The 20231-nt window shown below is 42.0% G+C and overlaps 1 protein-coding gene across 6 annotated transcripts in view; it reads right to left on the reverse strand.

Moving 5' to 3' along the window:
• Window positions 1–537: 537 nt before the first annotated feature.
• The window catches only part of LOC139572858 (ankyrin repeat and IBR domain-containing protein 1-like), a 103363-nt gene continuing 83669 nt past the window's right edge, over window positions 538–20231 (reverse strand). For 3 of the 6 annotated variants that reach the window (XM_071395670.1, XM_071395672.1, XM_071395671.1), the window contains exons 16-20: window positions 19950–20128; window positions 19697–19748; window positions 12260–12362; window positions 7827–7870; window positions 538–7487 (exon numbers count right to left, since the gene is read on the reverse strand). In XM_071395670.1, coding sequence (XP_071251771.1) covers window positions 6561–7487; window positions 7827–7870; window positions 12260–12362; window positions 19697–19748; window positions 19950–20128 — 1305 coding nt within the window. In that variant the 3' untranslated portion in view covers window positions 538–6560. The remainder of the gene's footprint in view (window positions 7488–7826; window positions 7871–12259; window positions 12363–19696; window positions 19749–19949; window positions 20129–20231) is intronic. The other 3 variants (XR_011674504.1, XR_011674505.1, XM_071395673.1) reach the window with 3 other exon arrangements.

The raw sequence follows: 20231 nt of genomic DNA on the forward strand, positions 1-20231 counted from the left end.
TGCTCTACCCAAAATTACAACCAACGAATTGCAGCATTATCGCTCCAAATAGCTCCGCATTAACGTGACGTCGAATTGACCACGCAGCGCCTTTTACCCAGAAAGACTCACAGCTGTAATCGCTGGCAAAGGGAATTCTAACATGTATTGATTTAGGGGTGTGAATACTTGTGTAAATTAGATATTTCTGTATTTCATTTTCAATACATTTGCAAAAACAAAATCTAAAAACATGTTTTCACTTTGTCATTGTGGGGTGTTTGTGTGTAGATGGGTGAGAGAGAAAAAACATACATTTAATCCATTTTGAATTCAGGCTGTAACACAAAAAAATGTAGAATAAGTCAAGTGGTATGAATACTTTGACGGGACTGTATGATTGTAGATAATAGAAAGCATTGGTGAACATTTTATTTTGAATGTTTTATAATAAAAAATAACATTAATCTCAGAAGTAAAACTCCATAGAAAACACTGGTTAAGATTGAAATAGATTTGAAATGTTTTTGTATTGAAAAGAAATACATTACACCCCAGTAGTAAAACTCCATGTTTATTGGCCACACATCAAAACAGTATGTTTTTCATTTAAAAGAGGGAATGTATAAAGTATAGACTATGAAAGTGCAAATAGTATTTCAAGGATTAGTTGATTCATAATAAAAATGTAACGGCTTACAACAACTTTTGCCTTTTTGATTTTTTAAAGTAAAATGCCAAGAAAGTCCAAATTCAATGTCATTTTCTGTTTTTACTCATTTCATGCACAGCATACTGTTACATCAAGGACAACTCAACCAGTTTACACGACTGAAGTCCCACGTGTTCACCAGCTCCGTGTACGGCACTCATAGATTGACGTTTGCAAGACACATTTCAATGCAATAAGTTTCTTCAGCGGTTGTTTCAATAGTCACTTTCACAATTACTTCCAATACACATCACACTAGTTTGGCTAAAGATCAATTACTTCCAATACAAATCACATTAGTTTGGCTAAAGATCAATTCCAAAATGTAAAACTTTGAAATATCAATATAAATTTATATTTCACTAATACTTTATAGACAACAAATCAATACATCTTATTTTTTTCTCAAAATTAGTTATTCAGTATATCTTGATATCCATTTTCAATCAAAATAAATAAGTATGTTTTTCCAATATATAGTCCTGCATTGTGTTTTCTGATCCAGGATACACTTTACAAAATACCTTCCCAAAGTCAACAACTTGTAGATCAGTTATCGACCCACAGATATGTCTGTCCATCCAAGAACACCCTCCCGTAGCCCATCCACAGCAAAATAACTAACAAACCAGTAAAACAGTGTTCAATATCATCAGGTCAAAATCAGAGTTATAATTCATCAAACATTATATAAAACACTCTGGAAACAATCTGTTACCACACTAAAGAGAGGCTACAATTATTTAAAAAATGTATTTTAAAAAAGTATCACGTTTGGACACGTGTTAGTGTTGTGAGTGGAATTTCTATAACGTGTGTTTGTAGTTTGTACACTACATGGCCAAAAGTATGTGGACACCTGCCTGTCCAACATCTCATTCCAAAAAAACATGGGTATTAAATATGGAGTTGGTCCACCCCTTTGCTGATATAACAGCCTCCACTCTTCTGGGAAGGCTTTCCACTAGATGTTGGAACATTGCTGCAGGGACTTGCTTCCATTCAGCCACAAGAGCATTAGTGAAGTCGGGTGATTAGGCCTGGCTCGCAGTCGGCGTTCCAATTCATCCCAAAGGTGTTCGATGGGGTTGAGGTCAGGGCTCTGTGCAGGCCAGTCAAGTTCTTCCACACTGATCTCAACAAACCATTTCTGTACGGACCTCGCTTTGTGAACGGGGAACTGTTGCCACAAGTTGGAAGCACAGAATCGTCTAGAATGTCATTGTATGCTGTAGCGTTAAGATTTCCCTTCACTGGAACTAAGGGGCCTAGCCCGAACCATGAAAACAGTCCCAGGCCATTATTCCTCCTCCACCAAACTTTACAGTTGGCACTACGCATTCAGGCAGGTAGCGTTCTCCTGGCATCCGCCAAACCCAGATTCCTCCGCCTGACTGCCAGATGGTGAAGTGTACTTCATCACTCCAGAGAATGTGTTTCCACTGCTCCAGAATCCAATGGTGGTGATCTTTACACCGCTGCAGCCGACGCTTGGCATTGCGCGTGGTGATCTTAGGCTTGTGTGCGGCTGCTCGGCCACGGAAACCTATTTCATGAAGCTCCCAATGAACAGTTCTTGTGCTGACGTTGCTTCCAGAGGCAGTTTGGAACTCGGTAGTGAGTGTTGCAACCGATGACAGAGGATCTTTACGTGCTTCAGCACTCGGTGGTCCCGTTCTGGGAGCTTGTGTGGCCCACCACTTCACGGCTGATCCGCTGTTGCTCCTAGACGTTTCCACTTCACAATAAAAGCACTTACAGTTGACCAGGGCAGCGTTAACAGGGCAGAAATTTGACCAACTGACTTGTTGGAAAGGTGACATCCTAGGACGGTGCCACGTTGAAAGTCAATGAGCTCTTCACTAAGGCCATTCTACTGCCAATGTTTGTCTATGGCGATTGCATTTGCTTTGTGCTCGATTTTATACACTAATCCACTAATTTGAAGGGGTGTCCACATACTTTTGTACATATAGTGTAGCTACACACCATTACTTACTGTAAGACCTCAGGAAAATGTGGCAATACATTTTAAAAGATTGACATAAAGGCACTGTAATGAATTGCGTAGAGAACCGTTATTACGACCTGCTGAACCCCTCTACTGTAGTTGCTGAGTCCCGTCAAGGCTTAAACTTTCATAATAGGTTTATATATAGCTTTATAATGGGCCGGGTTTCCTCATTAGGCCTAAACCTAGCTCTGGATATTAGGCCTAAACCTAGTTCTGGACATTAGGCCTAAACCTAGTTCTGGACATTAGGCCTAAACCTAGTTCTGGACATTAGGCCTAAACCTAGTTCTGGACATTAGGCCTAAACCTAGTTCTAGACATTAGGCCTAAACCTAGTCCTGGACATTAGGCCTAAACCTAGTCCTGGACATTAGGCCTAAACCTAGTCCTGGACATTAGGCCTAAACCTAGTCCTGGACATTAGGCCTAAACCTAGTCCTGGACATTAGGCCTAAACCTAGTCCTGGACATTAGGCCTAAACCTAGTTCTGGACTAGGAAGCAGGGTGAATGGAGAATCTCCATTGAGATTAAAGCAGAATCTCCGAAAGCTGCCCTAAAATAGTTCAGAATGAACCAGTGACATCATTATTAGGTATAAACATTAACAACGTATCTGATTACAATTCTCCTCTTAACTCCTGTTATTTTCCTATTGGAGTGAACAGCAACAGCAGATTGTTCCTCTATTGTCCCTTCAGGGCTACTAGCCTTGTCCATCTTCATGAAGACAGTCTTCTAATGGGTTCTAGCCTTGTCCATCTTCATGAAGACAGTCTTCTAATGGGTTCTAGCCTTGTCCATCTTCATGAAGACAGTGTTCTAATGGGTTCTAGCCTTGTCCATCTTCATGAAGACAGTGTTCTAATGGGTTCTAGCCTTGTCCATCTTCATGAAGACAGTCTTCTAATGGGTTCTAGCCTTGTCCATCTTCATGAAGACAGTCTTCTAATGGGTTCTAGCCTTGTCCATCTTCATGAAGACAGTCTTCTAATGGGTTCTAGCCTTGTCCATCTTCATGAAGACAGTGTTCTAATGGGTTCTAGCCTTGTCCATCTTCATGAAGACAGTCTTCTAATGGGTTCTAGCCTTGTCCATCTTCATGAAGACAGTCTTCTAATGGGTTCTAGCCTTGTCCATCTTCATGAAGACAGTCTTCTAATGGGTTCTAGCCTTGTCCATCTTCATGAAGACAGTCTTCTAATGGGTTCTGGCCTTGTCCATCTTCATGAAGACAGTCTTCTAATGGGTTCTGGCCTTGTCCATCTTCATGAAGACAGTCTTCTAATGGGTTCTAGCCTTGTCCATCTTCATGAAGACAGTCTTCTAATGGGTTCTAGCCCTGTCCATCTTCATGAAGACAGTGTTCTAATGGGTTCTGGCCTTGTCCATCTTCATGAAGACAGTGTTCTAATGGGTTCAGTTCAACAACATGGAATAGATCTAATGCAGGCACAATTCGTTTTTGGAGTCCACTTGGTGATTACAAACTGTGCTTTTGTTAGCCAGTGTTTGACACTTAACTTACCGACACATTAGGCAGATCTGGACGGGACTGAGACACATTAGGCAGATCTGGACGGGACTGAGAGCAGTTTTTCTGCTCAGTCAGACTGTACACTGTTATATTGGGATAATAATACTACTAGAAGCAGGCAGCACAGCATTGCTCTCCTGTACAGCTGATTACAGCCTCCCTCAGAACTCTCCTGTACAGCTGATTACAGCCTCCCTCAGAACTCTCCTGTACAGCTGATTACAGCCTCCCTCAGAACTCTCCTGTACAGCTGATTACAACCTCCCTCAGAACTCTCCTGTACAGCTGATTACAGCCTCCCTCAGAACTCTCCTGTACAGCTGATTACAGCCTCCCTCAGAACTCTCCTGTACAGCTGATTACAGCCTCCCTCAGAACTCTCCTGTACAGCTGATTACAGCCTCCCTCAGAACTCTCCTGTACAGCTGATTACAGCCTCCCTCAGAACTCTCCTGTACAGTGGATTACAGCCTCCCTCAGAACTCTCCTGTACAGTGGATTACAGCCTCCCTCAGAACTCTCCTGTACAGCTGATTACAGCCTCCCTCAGAACTCTCCTGTACAGCTGATTACAGCCTCCCTCAGAACTCTCCTGTACAGCTGATTACAGCCTCCCTCAGAACTCTCCTGTACAGCTGATTACAGCCTCCCTCAGAACTCTCCTGTACAGCTGATTACAGCCTCCCTCAGAACTCTCCTGTACAGCTGATTACAGCCTCCCTCAGAACTCTCCTGTACAGTTGATTACAGCCTCCCTCAGAACTCTCCTGTACAGCTGATTACAGCCTCCCTCAGAACTCTCCTGTACAGCTGACTACAGCCTCCCTCAGAACTCTCCTGTACAGCCTCCCTCAGAACTCTCCTGTACAGCTGATTACAGCCTCCCTCAGAACTCTCCTGTACAGTTGATTACAGCCTCCCTCAGAACTCTCCTGTACAGCTGATTACAGCCTCCCTCAGAACTCTCCTGTACAGTTGATTACAGCCTCCCTCAGAACTCTCCTGTACAGCTGATTACAACCTCCCTCAGAACTCTCCTGTACAGCTGATTACAGCCTCCCTCAGAACTCTCCTGTACAGCTGATTACAGCCTCCCTCAGAACTCTCCTGTACAGCTGATTACAGCCTCCCTCAGAACTCTCCTGTACAGCTGATTACAGCCTCCCTCAGAACTCTCCTGTACAGCTGATTACAGCCTCCCTCAGAACTCTCCTGTACAGTTGATTACAGCCTCCCTCAGAACTCTCCTGTACAGCTGATTACAACCTCCCTCAGAACTCTCCTGTACAGCTGATTACAGCCTCCCTCAGAACTCTCCTGTACAGCTGATTACAGCCTCCCTCAGAACTCTCCTGTACAGCTGATTACAGCCTCCCTCAGAACTCTCCTGTACAGCTGATTACAGCCTCCCTCAGAACTCTCCTGTACAGTGGATTACAGCCTCCCTCAGAACTCTCCTGTACAGCTGATTACAGCCTCCCTCAGAACTCTCCTGTACAGCTGATTACAGCCTCCCTCAGAACTCTCCTGTACAGTGGATTACAGCCTCCCTCAGAACTCTCCTGTACAGTGGATTACAGCCTCCCTCAGAACTCTCCTGTACAGCTGATTACAGCCTCCCTCAGAACCAAGCCCAAACACAATACAGTACACTTCAGCGAAAAACATTTAAGAATATTATCATCGATATCAAAACAAAATACTAGATCAAAAAACTCCTGCAAAATGTATTCACTATAATAATGCACTATAATCACCTCATGTTGTAATCTAAAACAGATCATCTGAGAGAAGCAACTTGTTCATCATTTTATCAAGAAAAATATCCATTGTGGGTAATATAATACCAATAAACACCCAGTCAAACACCTTCCATCCCGCTTCTTAGGAATCCGTCCAGTCCTCCGTCCATCGTTCACCCGGGAGGGCATCTCGTGCCAGTATAGACCAGCTATCAAGTGTTAGATGTGTCCTTGTAAACACTGGAAAGAGAAAATACACTCCATCATAATATATCTCCTCCTAGCACTACAATCAAGTCAGGATTAAATTCCCCCAACACCCATCACTGGCTGCTGGGTAATGTCCCCTCTCAGTCAGGATCGGTCCTCTCTCTCTCTCTGCATGTCAGTGGTCTGACCCCTCTGAAGGCGTCTGTCTTCCATCAGACCAGGAGAGTTTGCTCCTCCCATCTCATATATTTCCTCCAATCAGAGTCATAACAGGTGGATTTGCTCCACCAACTTGGGAATTTTCCTCCAATCACAAATCAGACCAGGTGTATCTCCTCCGTCCCACTTAAGATTTTTTCCCCACCAATCAGACCAGGTGTATCTGCTCCTCCCATTCTGAGGAGCTGGTGCTAGGCAAAAGATCAGAGGTCACAGAGTCACACATGGGCGTGTCTACGTGAACGACGTTTCCCCCAGCGAGCCTCTCCCCGGCCCGGTCCCCTGTCCCGGTAGTCACCATGTAGGACGAGGCCATGACCTCTGACCCCACCGTCAGGTCTAGATGGGTGGGTCTTTCCTTCTCCTCCAGGCCCTGGGAAAGGAAGGGGAAACAGTCCCCATCTTCCCCCAGCTCGCCCTCACCTTTCTGGGGCTTGGCACGGGGCTGGTGGAGGTCAGCTGGGACCTGGTCCTCCTTCACCTCGGAGGCTGTGTTGGCCGTGGTCTGTGCTGCCGTGTTGAAGTCTAAGTCTGTGTCTGAGGAGGTGGAGGGGATGAGGGTGATGCTCTGAGGATTCATATCATGGAACCAGGCCATGATGTTGCCCAGCAGGTTAGTGTTTGGGTGTGAGGGGTCCTGGAGTCCTGTTGAGGTGGTGGTGGAGTCCGTAGTACCACTGGAGGACAAGAACAGAGCCTCAGGTGAAGAAGGCTCCCTGAACGGGTTGAGATGGTGGTTGCTGTAGTGCTGCTGGGACGGGTGGTGGTGTAATGCATAGACCCCTGGAAGCCCTTCATAGAGGCGCTGGTTGCTGATGGTCCCCACGTTGCCTAGTCTCGTGACACGATCCTCCAGCTCTAGGAGCTCTGAGCTGCTGATGGCTCCCCGGGGCCCCACCTCCACCCCCTGGGACTCCGCGTCCAGTCTGGACGGGAGGGAGGTGCCGATGGCCCCCAGGGACGCCTCATTGGACAAGAACTCTGGAGTGTCCCCGGCCATCGCCAACAACCCAGACTCTTGGAGTGACAGCTGGATAGCCAATAGGATGTTGGGATCGTCCTCATCCAATGAGCTCTGTTAAAACACATAAACAGAACGAATGGGAGAAAGTACGTCATGTGGAAAGGGACGAAGGCCTTGTAGAATACAACATATGTCATCTGTTTAAGACTATTGGTGCTGTTTAATATGTCTTGTGAGGTGATGTTACGATGCAAGATACATTTCTGTGAAGACAGACGGTAAAGAAAAATGTTATCAAAAGTAAGAAATAAAACCATTTCATACCGCCAAGTCTGAACTTCACATTGGCACAAAACATTTTGTCTCTGTCGAATAAACTATCTGGCTTATATATATAATAAGGAGGTAAAGACGAATAGACAGACGACATGAAAACCACACTGAACTCACCATGGGGGGACCATGTCTTCGCCCACCTCCCATTTCCTGTGTGTCTGTTTTATGAATAAAAGAACCCCCCTCCCCAGTTAGTCAGTCAGTCAACGTTACAGAACAATCACACTGACAATCACACAGCTCAAACTATTCAAGGTCTTCCCAGCGAAAGGAGAAGCTAGAGATGATTCCTTTTGTTACTGTTTAACCAGGATCGAAGCCAGATAGACAGATAGCAGGATATCCTGTAGTAATACCAGGTAGACAGATAGCAGGATATCCTATAGTAATACCAGGTAGACAGATAGCAGGATATCCTGAAGAAATACCAGGAAGACAGATAGCAGGATATCCTGAAGAAATACCAGGAAGACAGATAGCAGGATATCCTGAAGAAATACCAGGAAGACAGATAGCAGGATATCCTGAAGAAATACCAGGAAGACAGATAGCAGGATATCCTGAAGAAATACCAGGAAGACAGATAGCAGGATATCCTGAAGAAATACCAGGTAGACAGATAGCTGGATATCCTATAGTAATACCAGGGAGACAGATAGCAGGATATCCTATAGTAATACCAGGTCGACAGATAGCAGGATATCCTATAGTAATACCAGGTAGACAGATAGCAGGATATCCTACAGTAATACCAGGTAGACAGATAGCAGGATATCCTATAGTAATACCAGGTAGACAGATAGCTGGATATCCTATAGTAATACCAGGGAGACAGATAGCTGGATATCCTATAGTAATACCAGGGAGACAGATAGCAGGATATCCTATAGTAATACCAGGGAGACAGATAGCAGGATATCCTATAGTAATACCAGGTAGACAGATAGCTGGATATCCTATAGTAATACCAGGTAGACAGATAGCTGGATATCCTATAGTAATACCAGGGAGACAGATAGCAGGATATCCTGTAGTAATACCAGGTAGACAGATAGCTGGATATCCTATAGTAATACCAGGTAGACAGATAGCAGGATATCCTATAGTAATACCAGGTAGACAGATAGCAGGATATCCTGTAGTAATACCAGGGAGACAGATAGCAGGATATCCTATAGTAATACCAGGTAGACAGATAGCAGGATATCCTATAGTAATACCAGGTAGACAGATAGCAGGATATCCTATAGTAATACCAGGTAGACAGATAGCAGGATATCCTATAGTAATACCAGGTAGACAGATAGCAGGATATCCTATAGTAATACCAGGTAGACAGATAGCAGGATATCCTATAGTAATACCAGGTAGACAGATAGCTGGATATCCTGTAGTAATACCAGGTAGACAGATAGCAGGATATCCTATAGTAATACCAGGTAGACAGATAGCTGGATATCCTATAGTAATACCAGGTAGACAGATAGCAGGATATCCTGTAGTAATACCAGGGAGCCAGATAGCAGGATATCCTATAGTAATACCAGGTAGACAGATAGCAGGATATCCTATAGTAATACCAGGGAGACAGATAGCAGGATATCCTATAGTAATACCAGGTAGACAGATAGCAGGATATCCTATAGTAATACCAGGGAGACAGATAGCAGGATATCCTATAGTAATACCAGGGAGACAGATAGCAGGATATCCTATAGTAATACCAGGTAGACAGATAGCAGGATATCCTGTAGTAATACCAGGTAGACAGATAGCAGGATATCCTGTAGTAATACCAGGTAGACAGATAGCTGGATATCCTATAGTAATACCAGGGAGACAGATAGCAGGATATCCTATAGTAATACCAGGTAGACAGATAGCAGGATATCCTATAGTAATACCAGGTAGACAGATAGCAGGATATCCTATAGTAATACCAGGTATACAGATAGCTGGATATCCTATAGTAATACCAGGTAGACAGATAGCAGGATATCCTGTAGTAATACCAGGGAGACAGATAGCAGGATATCCTATAGTAATACCAGGTAGACAGATAGCTGGATATCCTGTAGTAATACCAGGTAGACAGATAGCAGGATATCCTATAGTAATACCAGGTAGACAGATAGCTGGATATCCTATAGTAATACCAGGGAGACAGATAGCAGGATATCCTATAGTAATACCAGGTAGACAGATAGCTGGATATCCTGTAGTAATACCAGGTAGACAGATAGCAGGATATCCTATAGTAATACCAGGTAGACAGATAGCTGGATATCCTATAGTAATACCAGGGAGACAGATAGCAGGATATCCTGTAGTAATACCAGGGAGACAGATAGCAGGATATCCTATAGTAATACCAGGTAGACAGATAGCAGGATATCCTACAGTAATACCAGGTAGACAGATAGCAGGATATCCTACAGTAATACCAGGTAGACAGATAGCAGGATATCCTACAGTAATACCAGGGAGACAGATAGCAGGATATCCTACAGTAATACCAGGGAGACAGATAGCAGGATATCCTATAGTAATACCAGGTAGACAGATAGCAGGATATCCTATAGTAATACCAGGTAGACAGATAGCAGGATATCCTATAGTAATACCAGGGAGACAGATAGCAGGATATCCTATAGTAATACCAGGTAGACAGATAGCTGGATATCCTATAGTAATACCAGGTAGACAGATAGCAGGATATCCTATAGTAATACCAGGTAGACAGATAGCTGGATATCCTATAGTAATACCAGGTATACAGATAGCAGGATATCCTGTAGTAATACCAGGTATACAGATAGCAGGATATCCTGTAGTAATACCAGGTAGACAGATAGCAGGATATCCTGTAGTAATACCAGGTAGACAGATAGCAGGATATCCTATAGTAATACCAGGTAGACAGATAGCAGGATATCCTATAGTAATACCAGGTAGACAGATAGCAGGATATCCTATAGTAATACCAGGTAGACAGATAGCTGGATATCCTGTAGTAATACCAGGTAGACAGATAGCAGGATATCCTATAGTAATACCAGGTAGACAGATAGCTGGATATCCTATAGTAATACCAGGGAGAAAGATAGCAGGATATCCTGTAGTAATACCAGGGAGACAGATAGCAGGATATCCTATAGTAATACCAGGTAGACAGATAGCAGGATATCCTATAGTAATACCAGGTAGACAGATAGCTGGATATCCTATAGTAATACCAGGTAGACAGATAGCAGGATATCCTATAGTAATACCAGGTAGACAGATAGCAGGATATTCTAGAGTAATACCAGGGAGACAGATAGCAGGATATCCTATAGTAATACCAGGAAGACAGATAGCAGGATATCCTATAGTAATACCAGGTAGACAGATAGCAGGATATCCTGTAGTAATACCAGGGAGACAGATAGCAGGATATCCTGTAGTAATACCAGGGAGACAGATAGCAGGATATCCTATAGTAATACCAGGGAGACAGATAGCAGGATATCCTGAAGTAATACCAGGGAGACAGATAGCAGGATATCCTATAGTAATACCAGGTAGACAGATAGCAGGATATCCTATAGTAATACCAGGTCGACAGATAGCAGGATATCCTGTAGTAATACCAGGTAGACAGATAGCAGGATATCCTATAGTAATACCAGGTAGACAGATAGCAGGATATCCTATAGTAATACCAGGTAGACAGATACCTATAAGCACCGAGACGGCTAGCCTAAAGCACCGAGACGGCTAGTCTAAAGCACCGAGACGGCTAGTCTAAAGCACCGAGACGGCTAGCCTAAAGCACCGAGACGGCTAGCCTAAAGCACCGAGACGGCTAGCCTAAAGCACCGAGACGGCTAGCCTAAAGCACCGAGACGGCTAGCCTAAAGCACCGAGACGGCTAGCCTAAAGCACCGAGACGGCTAGCCTAAAGCACCGAGACGGCTAGCCTAAAGCACCGAGACGGCTAGTCTAAAGCACCGAGACGGCTAGTCTAAAGCACCGAGACGGCTAGTCTAAAGCACCGAGACGGCTAGTCTAAAACACCGAGACGGCTAGCCTAAAGCACCGAGATGGCTAGCCTAAAGCACCGAGACGGCTAGTCTAAAGCACCGAGACGGCTAGCCTAAAGCACCGAGACGGCTAGTCTAAAGCACCGAGACGGCTAGCCTAAAGCACCGAGACGGCTAGTCTAAAGCACCGAGACGGCTAGTCTAAAACACCGAGACGGCTAGCCTAAAGCACCGAGACGGCTAGCCTAAAGCACCGAGACGGCTAGTCTAAAGCACCGAGGCGGCTAGTCTAAAGCACCGAGACGGCTAGCCTAAAGCACCGAGACGGCTAGCCTAAAGCACCGAGACGGCTAGTCTAAAGCACCGAGACGGCTAGCCTAAAGCACCGAGACGGCTAGTCTAAAGCACCGAGACGGCTAGCCTAAAGCACCGAGACGGCTAGTCTAAAGCACCGAGACGGCTAGCCTAAAGCACCGCTATAGTATCTATCCATGTATCTTTTAGTTATTGATTCATTATTACCTAAAGTGCTGTCGCTATGCTCGTCAAGATGGGGAATGTCCCCTCTCTGTCTCCGCTGCTGACGATCCCTGTGTCTCCTCCGGTACTGGAACTCTGCATACTCCTGTAGGGTCAGTCACATGACACACCGTGACATCACAGGTCAAAGGTCGTACGTCATAACGTACCTACACACACACACACACACACACACACACACACACACACACACACACACACACACACACACACACACACACACATTGGGAGAATCTCAAATGACTCCTCACGTCCTCTCTCTACTCACCTCTATTTCAAAACCCATTGGATGAGAAGATCAGAAGGGAGGGACCTCTGATATTCTCATCCAATCCAGTTAAAAGAGGCGAGGGCATGGGATACACTGACTCACAGAAAGACACATTGAGATAGAGCTACATTCTCTAGACATCCACTGTCTGATAGTGATGCGCAGGGTTGACTCATAACCCGCAGCCCCCCAACGGTTATATCCCCAAGGGCGGGTGGGTATAAAATATTGTGTGGATGAAGGGTGGGTGGGTGCCGGGTTGAATAAACAGAAAACAATACCTTTAAAAAACTTATTGTGCAATTTATAACTGTAGCAGCTCCAACTTCCTAATAGTCACATGATGTATTAAGTAGCTCTATTAACATCCTAATAGCCACATGATGTATTAGGTAGCTCTATTCACTTCCTAATAGCCACATGATGTATTAAGTAGCTCTATTAACTTCCTAATAGCCACATGATGTATTAGGTAGCTCTATTAACTTCCTAATAGCCACATGATGTATTAAGTAGCTCTATTCACTTCCTAATAGCCACATGATGTATTAGGTAGCTCTATTAACTTCCTAATAGTCACATGATGTATTAGGTAGCTCTATTCACTTCCTAATAGCCACATGATGTATTAAGTAGCTCTATTCACTTCCTAATAGCCACATGATGTATTAGGTAGCTCTATTCACTTCCTAATAGCCACATGATGTATTAAGTAGCTCTATTCACTTCCTAATAGCCACATGATGTATTAGGTAGCTCTATTAACCTCCTAATAGCCACATGATGTATTAAGTAGCTCTATTCACTTCCTAATAGCCACATGATGTATTAGGTAGCTCTATTCACTTCCTAATAGCCACATGATGTATTAGGTAGCTCTATTAACTTCCTAATAGCCACATGATGTATTAGGTAGCTCTATTCACTTCCTAATAGCCACATGATGTATTAGGTAGCTCTATTCACTTCCTAATAGCCACATGATGTATTAGGTAGCTCTATTAACTTCCTAATAGCCACATGATGTATTAGGTAGCTCTATTCACTTCCTAATAGCCACATGATGTATTAGGTAGCTCTATTCACTTCCTAATAGCCACATGATGTATTAGGTAGCTCTATTCACTTCCTAATAGCCACATGATGTATTAGGTAGCTCTATTCACTTCCTAATAGCCACATGATGTATTAAGTAGCTCTATTCACTTCCTAATAGCCACATGATGTATTAAGTAGCTCTATTCACTTCCTAATAGCCACATGATCTATTAGGTAGCTCTATTCACTTCCTAATAGCCACATGATGTATTAAGTAGCTCTATCAACATCCTAATAGTCACATGATTAAAAAATATATATAATAATAATAATAATGTTCATTTAACTAGGCAAATAGTCACATGATAGTGACAGGAATTAACCCTCACATACTGATCAATGGACATTAACAGAGGTTGTTGACATTTAGCTAGATATTCAGACCGACAACAGTTAGCTAGATATTCAGACCGACAACAGTTAGCTAGATATTCAGACCTACAACAGTTAGCTAGATATTCAGACCTACAACAGTTAGCTAGATATTCAGACCTACAACAGTTAGCTAGATATTCAGACCGACAACAGTTAGCTAGATATTCAGACCGACAACAGTTAGCTAGATATTCAGACCGACAACAGTTAGCTAGATATTCAGACCGACAACAGTTAGCTAGATATTCAGACCGACAACAGTTAGCTAGATATTCAGACCTAAAACAGTTAGCTAGATATTCAGACCAACAACAGTTAGCTAGATATTCAGACCTACAACAGTTAGCTAGATATTCAGACCTAAAACAGTTAGCTAGATATTCAGACCGACAACAGTTAGCTAGATATTCAGACCTACAACAGTTAGCTAGATATTCAGACCAACAACAGTTAGCTAGATATTTAGACCTACAACAGTTAGCTAGATATTCAGAACTAGATATTCAGACCTATAACAGTTAGCTAGATATTCAGACCGACAACAGTTAGCTAGATATTCAGACCAACAACAGTTAGCTAGATATTTAGACCTACAACAGTTAGCTAGATATTCAGAACTAGATATTCAGACCTACAACAGTTAGCTAGATATTCAGACCTACAACAGTTAGCTAGATATTCAGACCTATAACAGTTAGCTAGATATTCAGACCGACAACAGTTAGCTACATAATCAGACCTACAACAGTTAGCTAGATATTCAGAACTAGATATTCAGAACTACAACAGTTAGCTAGATATTCAGACCGACAACAGTTAGCTAGATATTCAGACCGACAACAGTTAGCTAGATATTCAGACCGACAACAGTTAGCTAGATATTCAGACCGACAACAGTTAGCTAGATATTCAGACCGACAACAGTTAGCTAGATATTCAGACCTATAACAGTTAGCTAGATATTCAGACCTATAACAGTTAGCTAGATATTCAGACCGACAACAGTTAGCTAGATATTCAGACCTATAACAGTTAGCTAGATATTCAGACCGACAACAGTTAGCTAGATATTCAGACCTACAACAGTTAGCTAGATATTCAGACCTACAACAGTTAGCTAGATATTTAGACCTACAACAGTTAGCTAGATATTTAGACCTACAACAGTTAGCTAGATATTCAGAACTAGATATTCAGACCTACAACAGTTAGCTAGATATTTAGACCTACAACAGTTAGCTAGATATTCAGAACTAGATATTCAGACCGACAACAGTTAGCTAGATATTCAGACCGACAACAGTTAGCTAGATATTCAGACCGACAACAGTTAGCTAGATATTCAGACCGACAACAGTTAGCTAGATATTCAGACCGACAACAGTTAGCTAGATATTCAGACCTAAAACAGTTAGCTAGATATTCAGACCAACAACAGTTAGCTAGATATTCAGACCTACAACAGTTAGCTAGATATTCAGACCTAAAACAGTTAGCTAGATATTCAGACCGACAACAGTTAGCTAGATATTCAGACCTACAACAGTTAGCTAGATATTCAGACCGACAACAGTTAGCTAGATATTCAGACCGACAACAGTTAGCTAGATATTCAGACCGACAACAGTTAGCTAGATATTCAGACCGACAACAGTTAGCTAGATATTCAGACCGACAACAGTTAGCTAGATATTCAGACCTAAAACAGTTAGCTAGATATTCAGACCAACAACAGTTAGCTAGATATTCAGACCTACAACAGTTAGCTAGATATTCAGACCTAGATATTCAGACCTACAACAGTTAGCTAGATATTTAGACCTACAACAGTTAGCTAGATATTTAGACCTACAACAGTTAGCTAGATATTCAGAACTAGATATTCAGACCTACAACAGTTAGCTAGATATTTAGACCTACAACAGTTAGCTAGATATTCAGAACTAGATATTCAGACCGACAACAGTTAGCTAGATATTCAGACCGACAACAGTTAGCTAGATATTCAGACCGACAACAGTTAGCTAGATATTCAGACCGACAACAGTTAGCTAGATATTCAGACCGACAACAGTTAGCTAGATATTCAGACCTAAAACAGTTAGCTAGATATTCAGACCAACAACAGTTAGCTAGATATTCAGACCTACAACAGTTAGCTAGATATTCAGACCTAAAACAGTTAGCTAGATATTCAGACCGACAACAGTTAGCTAGATATTCAGACCTACAACAGTTAGCTAGATATTCAGACCGACAACAGTTAGCTAGATATTCAGACCGACAACAGTTAGCTAGATATTCAGACCGACAACAGTTAGCTAGATATTCAGACCGACAACAGTTAGCTAGATATTCAGACCGACAACAGTTAGCTAGATATTCAGACCTAAAACAGTTAGCTAGATATTCAGACCAACAACAGTTAGCTAGATATTCAGACCTACAACAGTTAGCTAGATATTCAGACCTAAAACAGTTAGCTAGATATTCAGACCGACAACAGTTAGCTAGATATTCAGACCTACAACAGTTAGCTAGATATTCAGACCAACAACAGTTAGCTAGATATTTAGACCTACAACAGTTAGCTAGATATTCAGAACTAGATATTCAGACCTATAACAGTTAGCTAGATATTCAGACCGACAACAGTTAGCTAGATATTCAGAACAACAACAGTTAGCTAGATATTTAGACCTACAACAGTTAGCTAGATATTCAGAACTAGATATTCAGACCTATAACAGTTAGCTAGATATTCAGACCGACAACAGTTAGCTAGATATTCAGACCTACAACAGTTAGCTAGATATTTAGACCTACAACAGTTAGCTAGATATTCAGAACTAGATATTCAGACCTACAACAGTTAGCTAGATATTCAGACCGACAACAGTTAGCTAGATATTCAGACCTACAACAGTTAGCTAGATATTCAGACCTATAACAGTTAGCTAGATATTCAGACCGACAACAGTTAGCTACATATTCAGACCTACAACAGTTAGCTAGATATTCAGAACTACAACAGTTAGCTAGATATTCAGACCGACAACAGTTAGCTAGATATTCAGACCGACAACAGTTAGCTAGATATTCAGACCGACAACAGTTAGCTAGATATTCAGACCGACAACAGTTAGCTAGATATTCAGACCGACAACAGTTAGCTAGATATTCAGACCTATAACAGTTAGCTAGATATTCAGACCTATAACAGTTAGCTAGATATTCAGACCGACAACAGTTAGCTAGATATTCAGACCTATAACAGTTAGCTAGATATTCAGACCGACAACAGTTAGCTAGATATTCAGACCTACAACAGTTAGCTAGATATTCAGACCTACAACAGTTAGCTAGATATTCAGACCTACAACAGTTAGCTAGATATTCAGACCTACAACAGTTAGCTAGATATTCAGACCTACAACAGTTAGCTAGATATTTAGACCTACAACAGTTAGCTAGATATTCAGAACTAGATATTCAGACCTACAACAGTTAGCTAGATATTCAGACCTACAACAGTTAGCTAGATATTCAGAACTAGATATTCAGACCGACAACAGTTAGCTAGATATTCAGACCTACAACAGTTAGCTAGATATTCAGACCTACAACAGTTAGCTAGATATTCAGACCTACAACAGTTAGCTAGATATTCAGACCTATAACAGTTAGCTAGATATTCAGACCTATAACAGTTAGCTAGATATTCAGACCTACAACAGTTAGCTAGATATTCAGACCTATAACAGTTAGCTAGATATTCAGACCGACAACAGTTAGCTAGATATTCAGACCTACAACAGTTAGCTAGATATTCAGACCGACAACAGTTAGCTAGATATTCAGACCGACAACAGTTAGCTAGATATTCAGACCGACAACAGTTAGCTAGATATTCAGACCGACAACAGTTAGCTAGATATTCAGACCGACAACAGTTAGCTAGATATTCAGACCGACAACAGTTAGCTAGATATTCAGACCTAAAACAGTTAGCTAGATATTCAGACCAACAACAGTTAGCTAGATATTCAGAACTACAACAGTTAGCTAGATATTCAGACCTAAAACAGTTAGCTAGATATTCAGACCAACAACAGTTAGCTAGATATTTAGACCTACAACAGTTAGCTAGATATTCAGAACTAGATATTCAGACCTATAACAGTTAGCTAGATATTCAGACCGACAACAGTTAGCTAGATATTCAGACCAACAACAGTTAGCTAGATATTTAGACCTACAACAGTTAGCTAGATATTCAGAACTAGATATTCAGACCTATAACAGTTAGCTAGATATTCAGACCGACAACAGTTAGCTAGATATTCAGACCTACAACAGTTAGCTAGATATTCAGACCTATAACAGTTAGCTAGATATTCAGACCGACAACAGTTAGCTACATATTCAGACCTACAACAGTTAGCTAGATATTCAGAACTAGATATTCAGAACTACAACAGTTAGCTAGATATTCAGACCGACAACAGTTAGCTAGATATTCAGACCGACAACAGTTAGCTAGATATTCAGACCGACAACAGTTAGCTAGATATTCAGACCGACAACAGTTAGCTAGATATTCAGACCGACAACAGTTAGCTAGATATTCAGACCTACAGTTAGCTAGATATTCAGACCTATAACAGTTAGCTAGATATTCAGACCGACAACAGTTAGCTAGATATTCAGACCTATAACAGTTAGCTAGATATTCAGACCGACAACAGTTAGCTAGATATTCAGACCTACAACAGTTAGCTAGATATTCAGACCTACAACAGTTAGCTAGATATTCAGACCTAGATATTCAGACCTACAACAGTTAGCTAGATATTTAGACCTACAACAGTTAGCTAGATATTCAGAACTAGATATTCAGACCTACAACAGTTAGCTAGATATTCAGACCTACAACAGTTAGCTAGATATTCAGAACTAGATATTCAGACCGACAACAGTTAGCTAGATATTCAGACCTACAACAGTTAGCTAGATATTCAGACCTACAACAGTTAGCTAGATATTCAGACCTACAACAGTTAGCTAGATATTCAGACCTATAACAGTTAGCTAGATATTCAGACCTACAACAGTTAGCTAGATATTCAGACCTATAACAGTTAGCTAGATATTCAGACCGACAACAGTTAGCTAGATATTCAGACCGACAACAGTTAGCTAGATATTCAGACCTACAACAGTTAGCTAGATATTCAGACCGACAACAGTTAGCTAGATATTCAGACCGACAACAGTTAGCTAGATATTCAGACCGACAACAGTTAGCTAGATATTCAGACCTATAACAGTTAGCTAGATATTCAGACCTATAACAGTTAGCTAGATATTCAGACCTAAAACAGTTAGCTAGATATTCAGACCTAAAACAGTTAGCTAGATATTCAGACCGACAACAGTTAGCTAGATATTCAGACCTATAACAGTTAGCTAGATATTCAGACCTATAACAGTTAGCTAGATATTCAGACCGACAACAGTTAGCTAGATATTCAGACCGACAACAGTTAGCTAGATATTCAGACCGACAACAGTTAGCTAGATATTCAGACCTACAACAGTTAGCTAGATATTCAGACCCGACAACAGTTAGCTAGATATTCAGACCTACAACAGTTAGCTAGATATTTATTTACCTCAGGAGATGCAAAGCCCAAATACTCCCAGTCCCACGTTCCACCTCCAAAACTAGAAATACAAGAAGTACAACGTAATAGCAGTTATTCTGTTATTGTTATTAAAACACATCAATTAGTGAAGCGAGAGACAACAGAACACAACAACTGCACAAGAAAACAGTCTGAGTGAAACCACATTGGGGGATGACCTTTATCTACAATTGATTGAATTAGGGAGTGAAAGGGTTTGTGAGGGGTCAGGGTTCCCCACCTGCGTCTAGGGGCCTCTGGGGAGTCGCTGGGGGCCACCCCCCGGGCGACGGAGGCCAGGAACTCCTGTCTCTTCTGCTGCACCAAACAGGCCGCTCGGATGATCTTATGACGGGGAGTTCGGAGGTAAGGACGGTTGACTTTCTGAGCTAGGTCCTCTGTCACCATCTCCAAGTCAGTCTACACACAGACAGGAAGAGGCAAGACAAAAAGGCTACAAACTGTAGAGGACAAAAGTATCTCTTAGCTGTATAGTTTTAAACCATGAGGAAGCAGGGCCGGC

Source organism: Salvelinus alpinus, chromosome 4, assembly GCF_045679555.1.
Source record: "Salvelinus alpinus chromosome 4, SLU_Salpinus.1, whole genome shotgun sequence".
NCBI classification, from domain to species: Eukaryota; Metazoa; Chordata; class Actinopteri; order Salmoniformes; family Salmonidae; genus Salvelinus; species Salvelinus alpinus.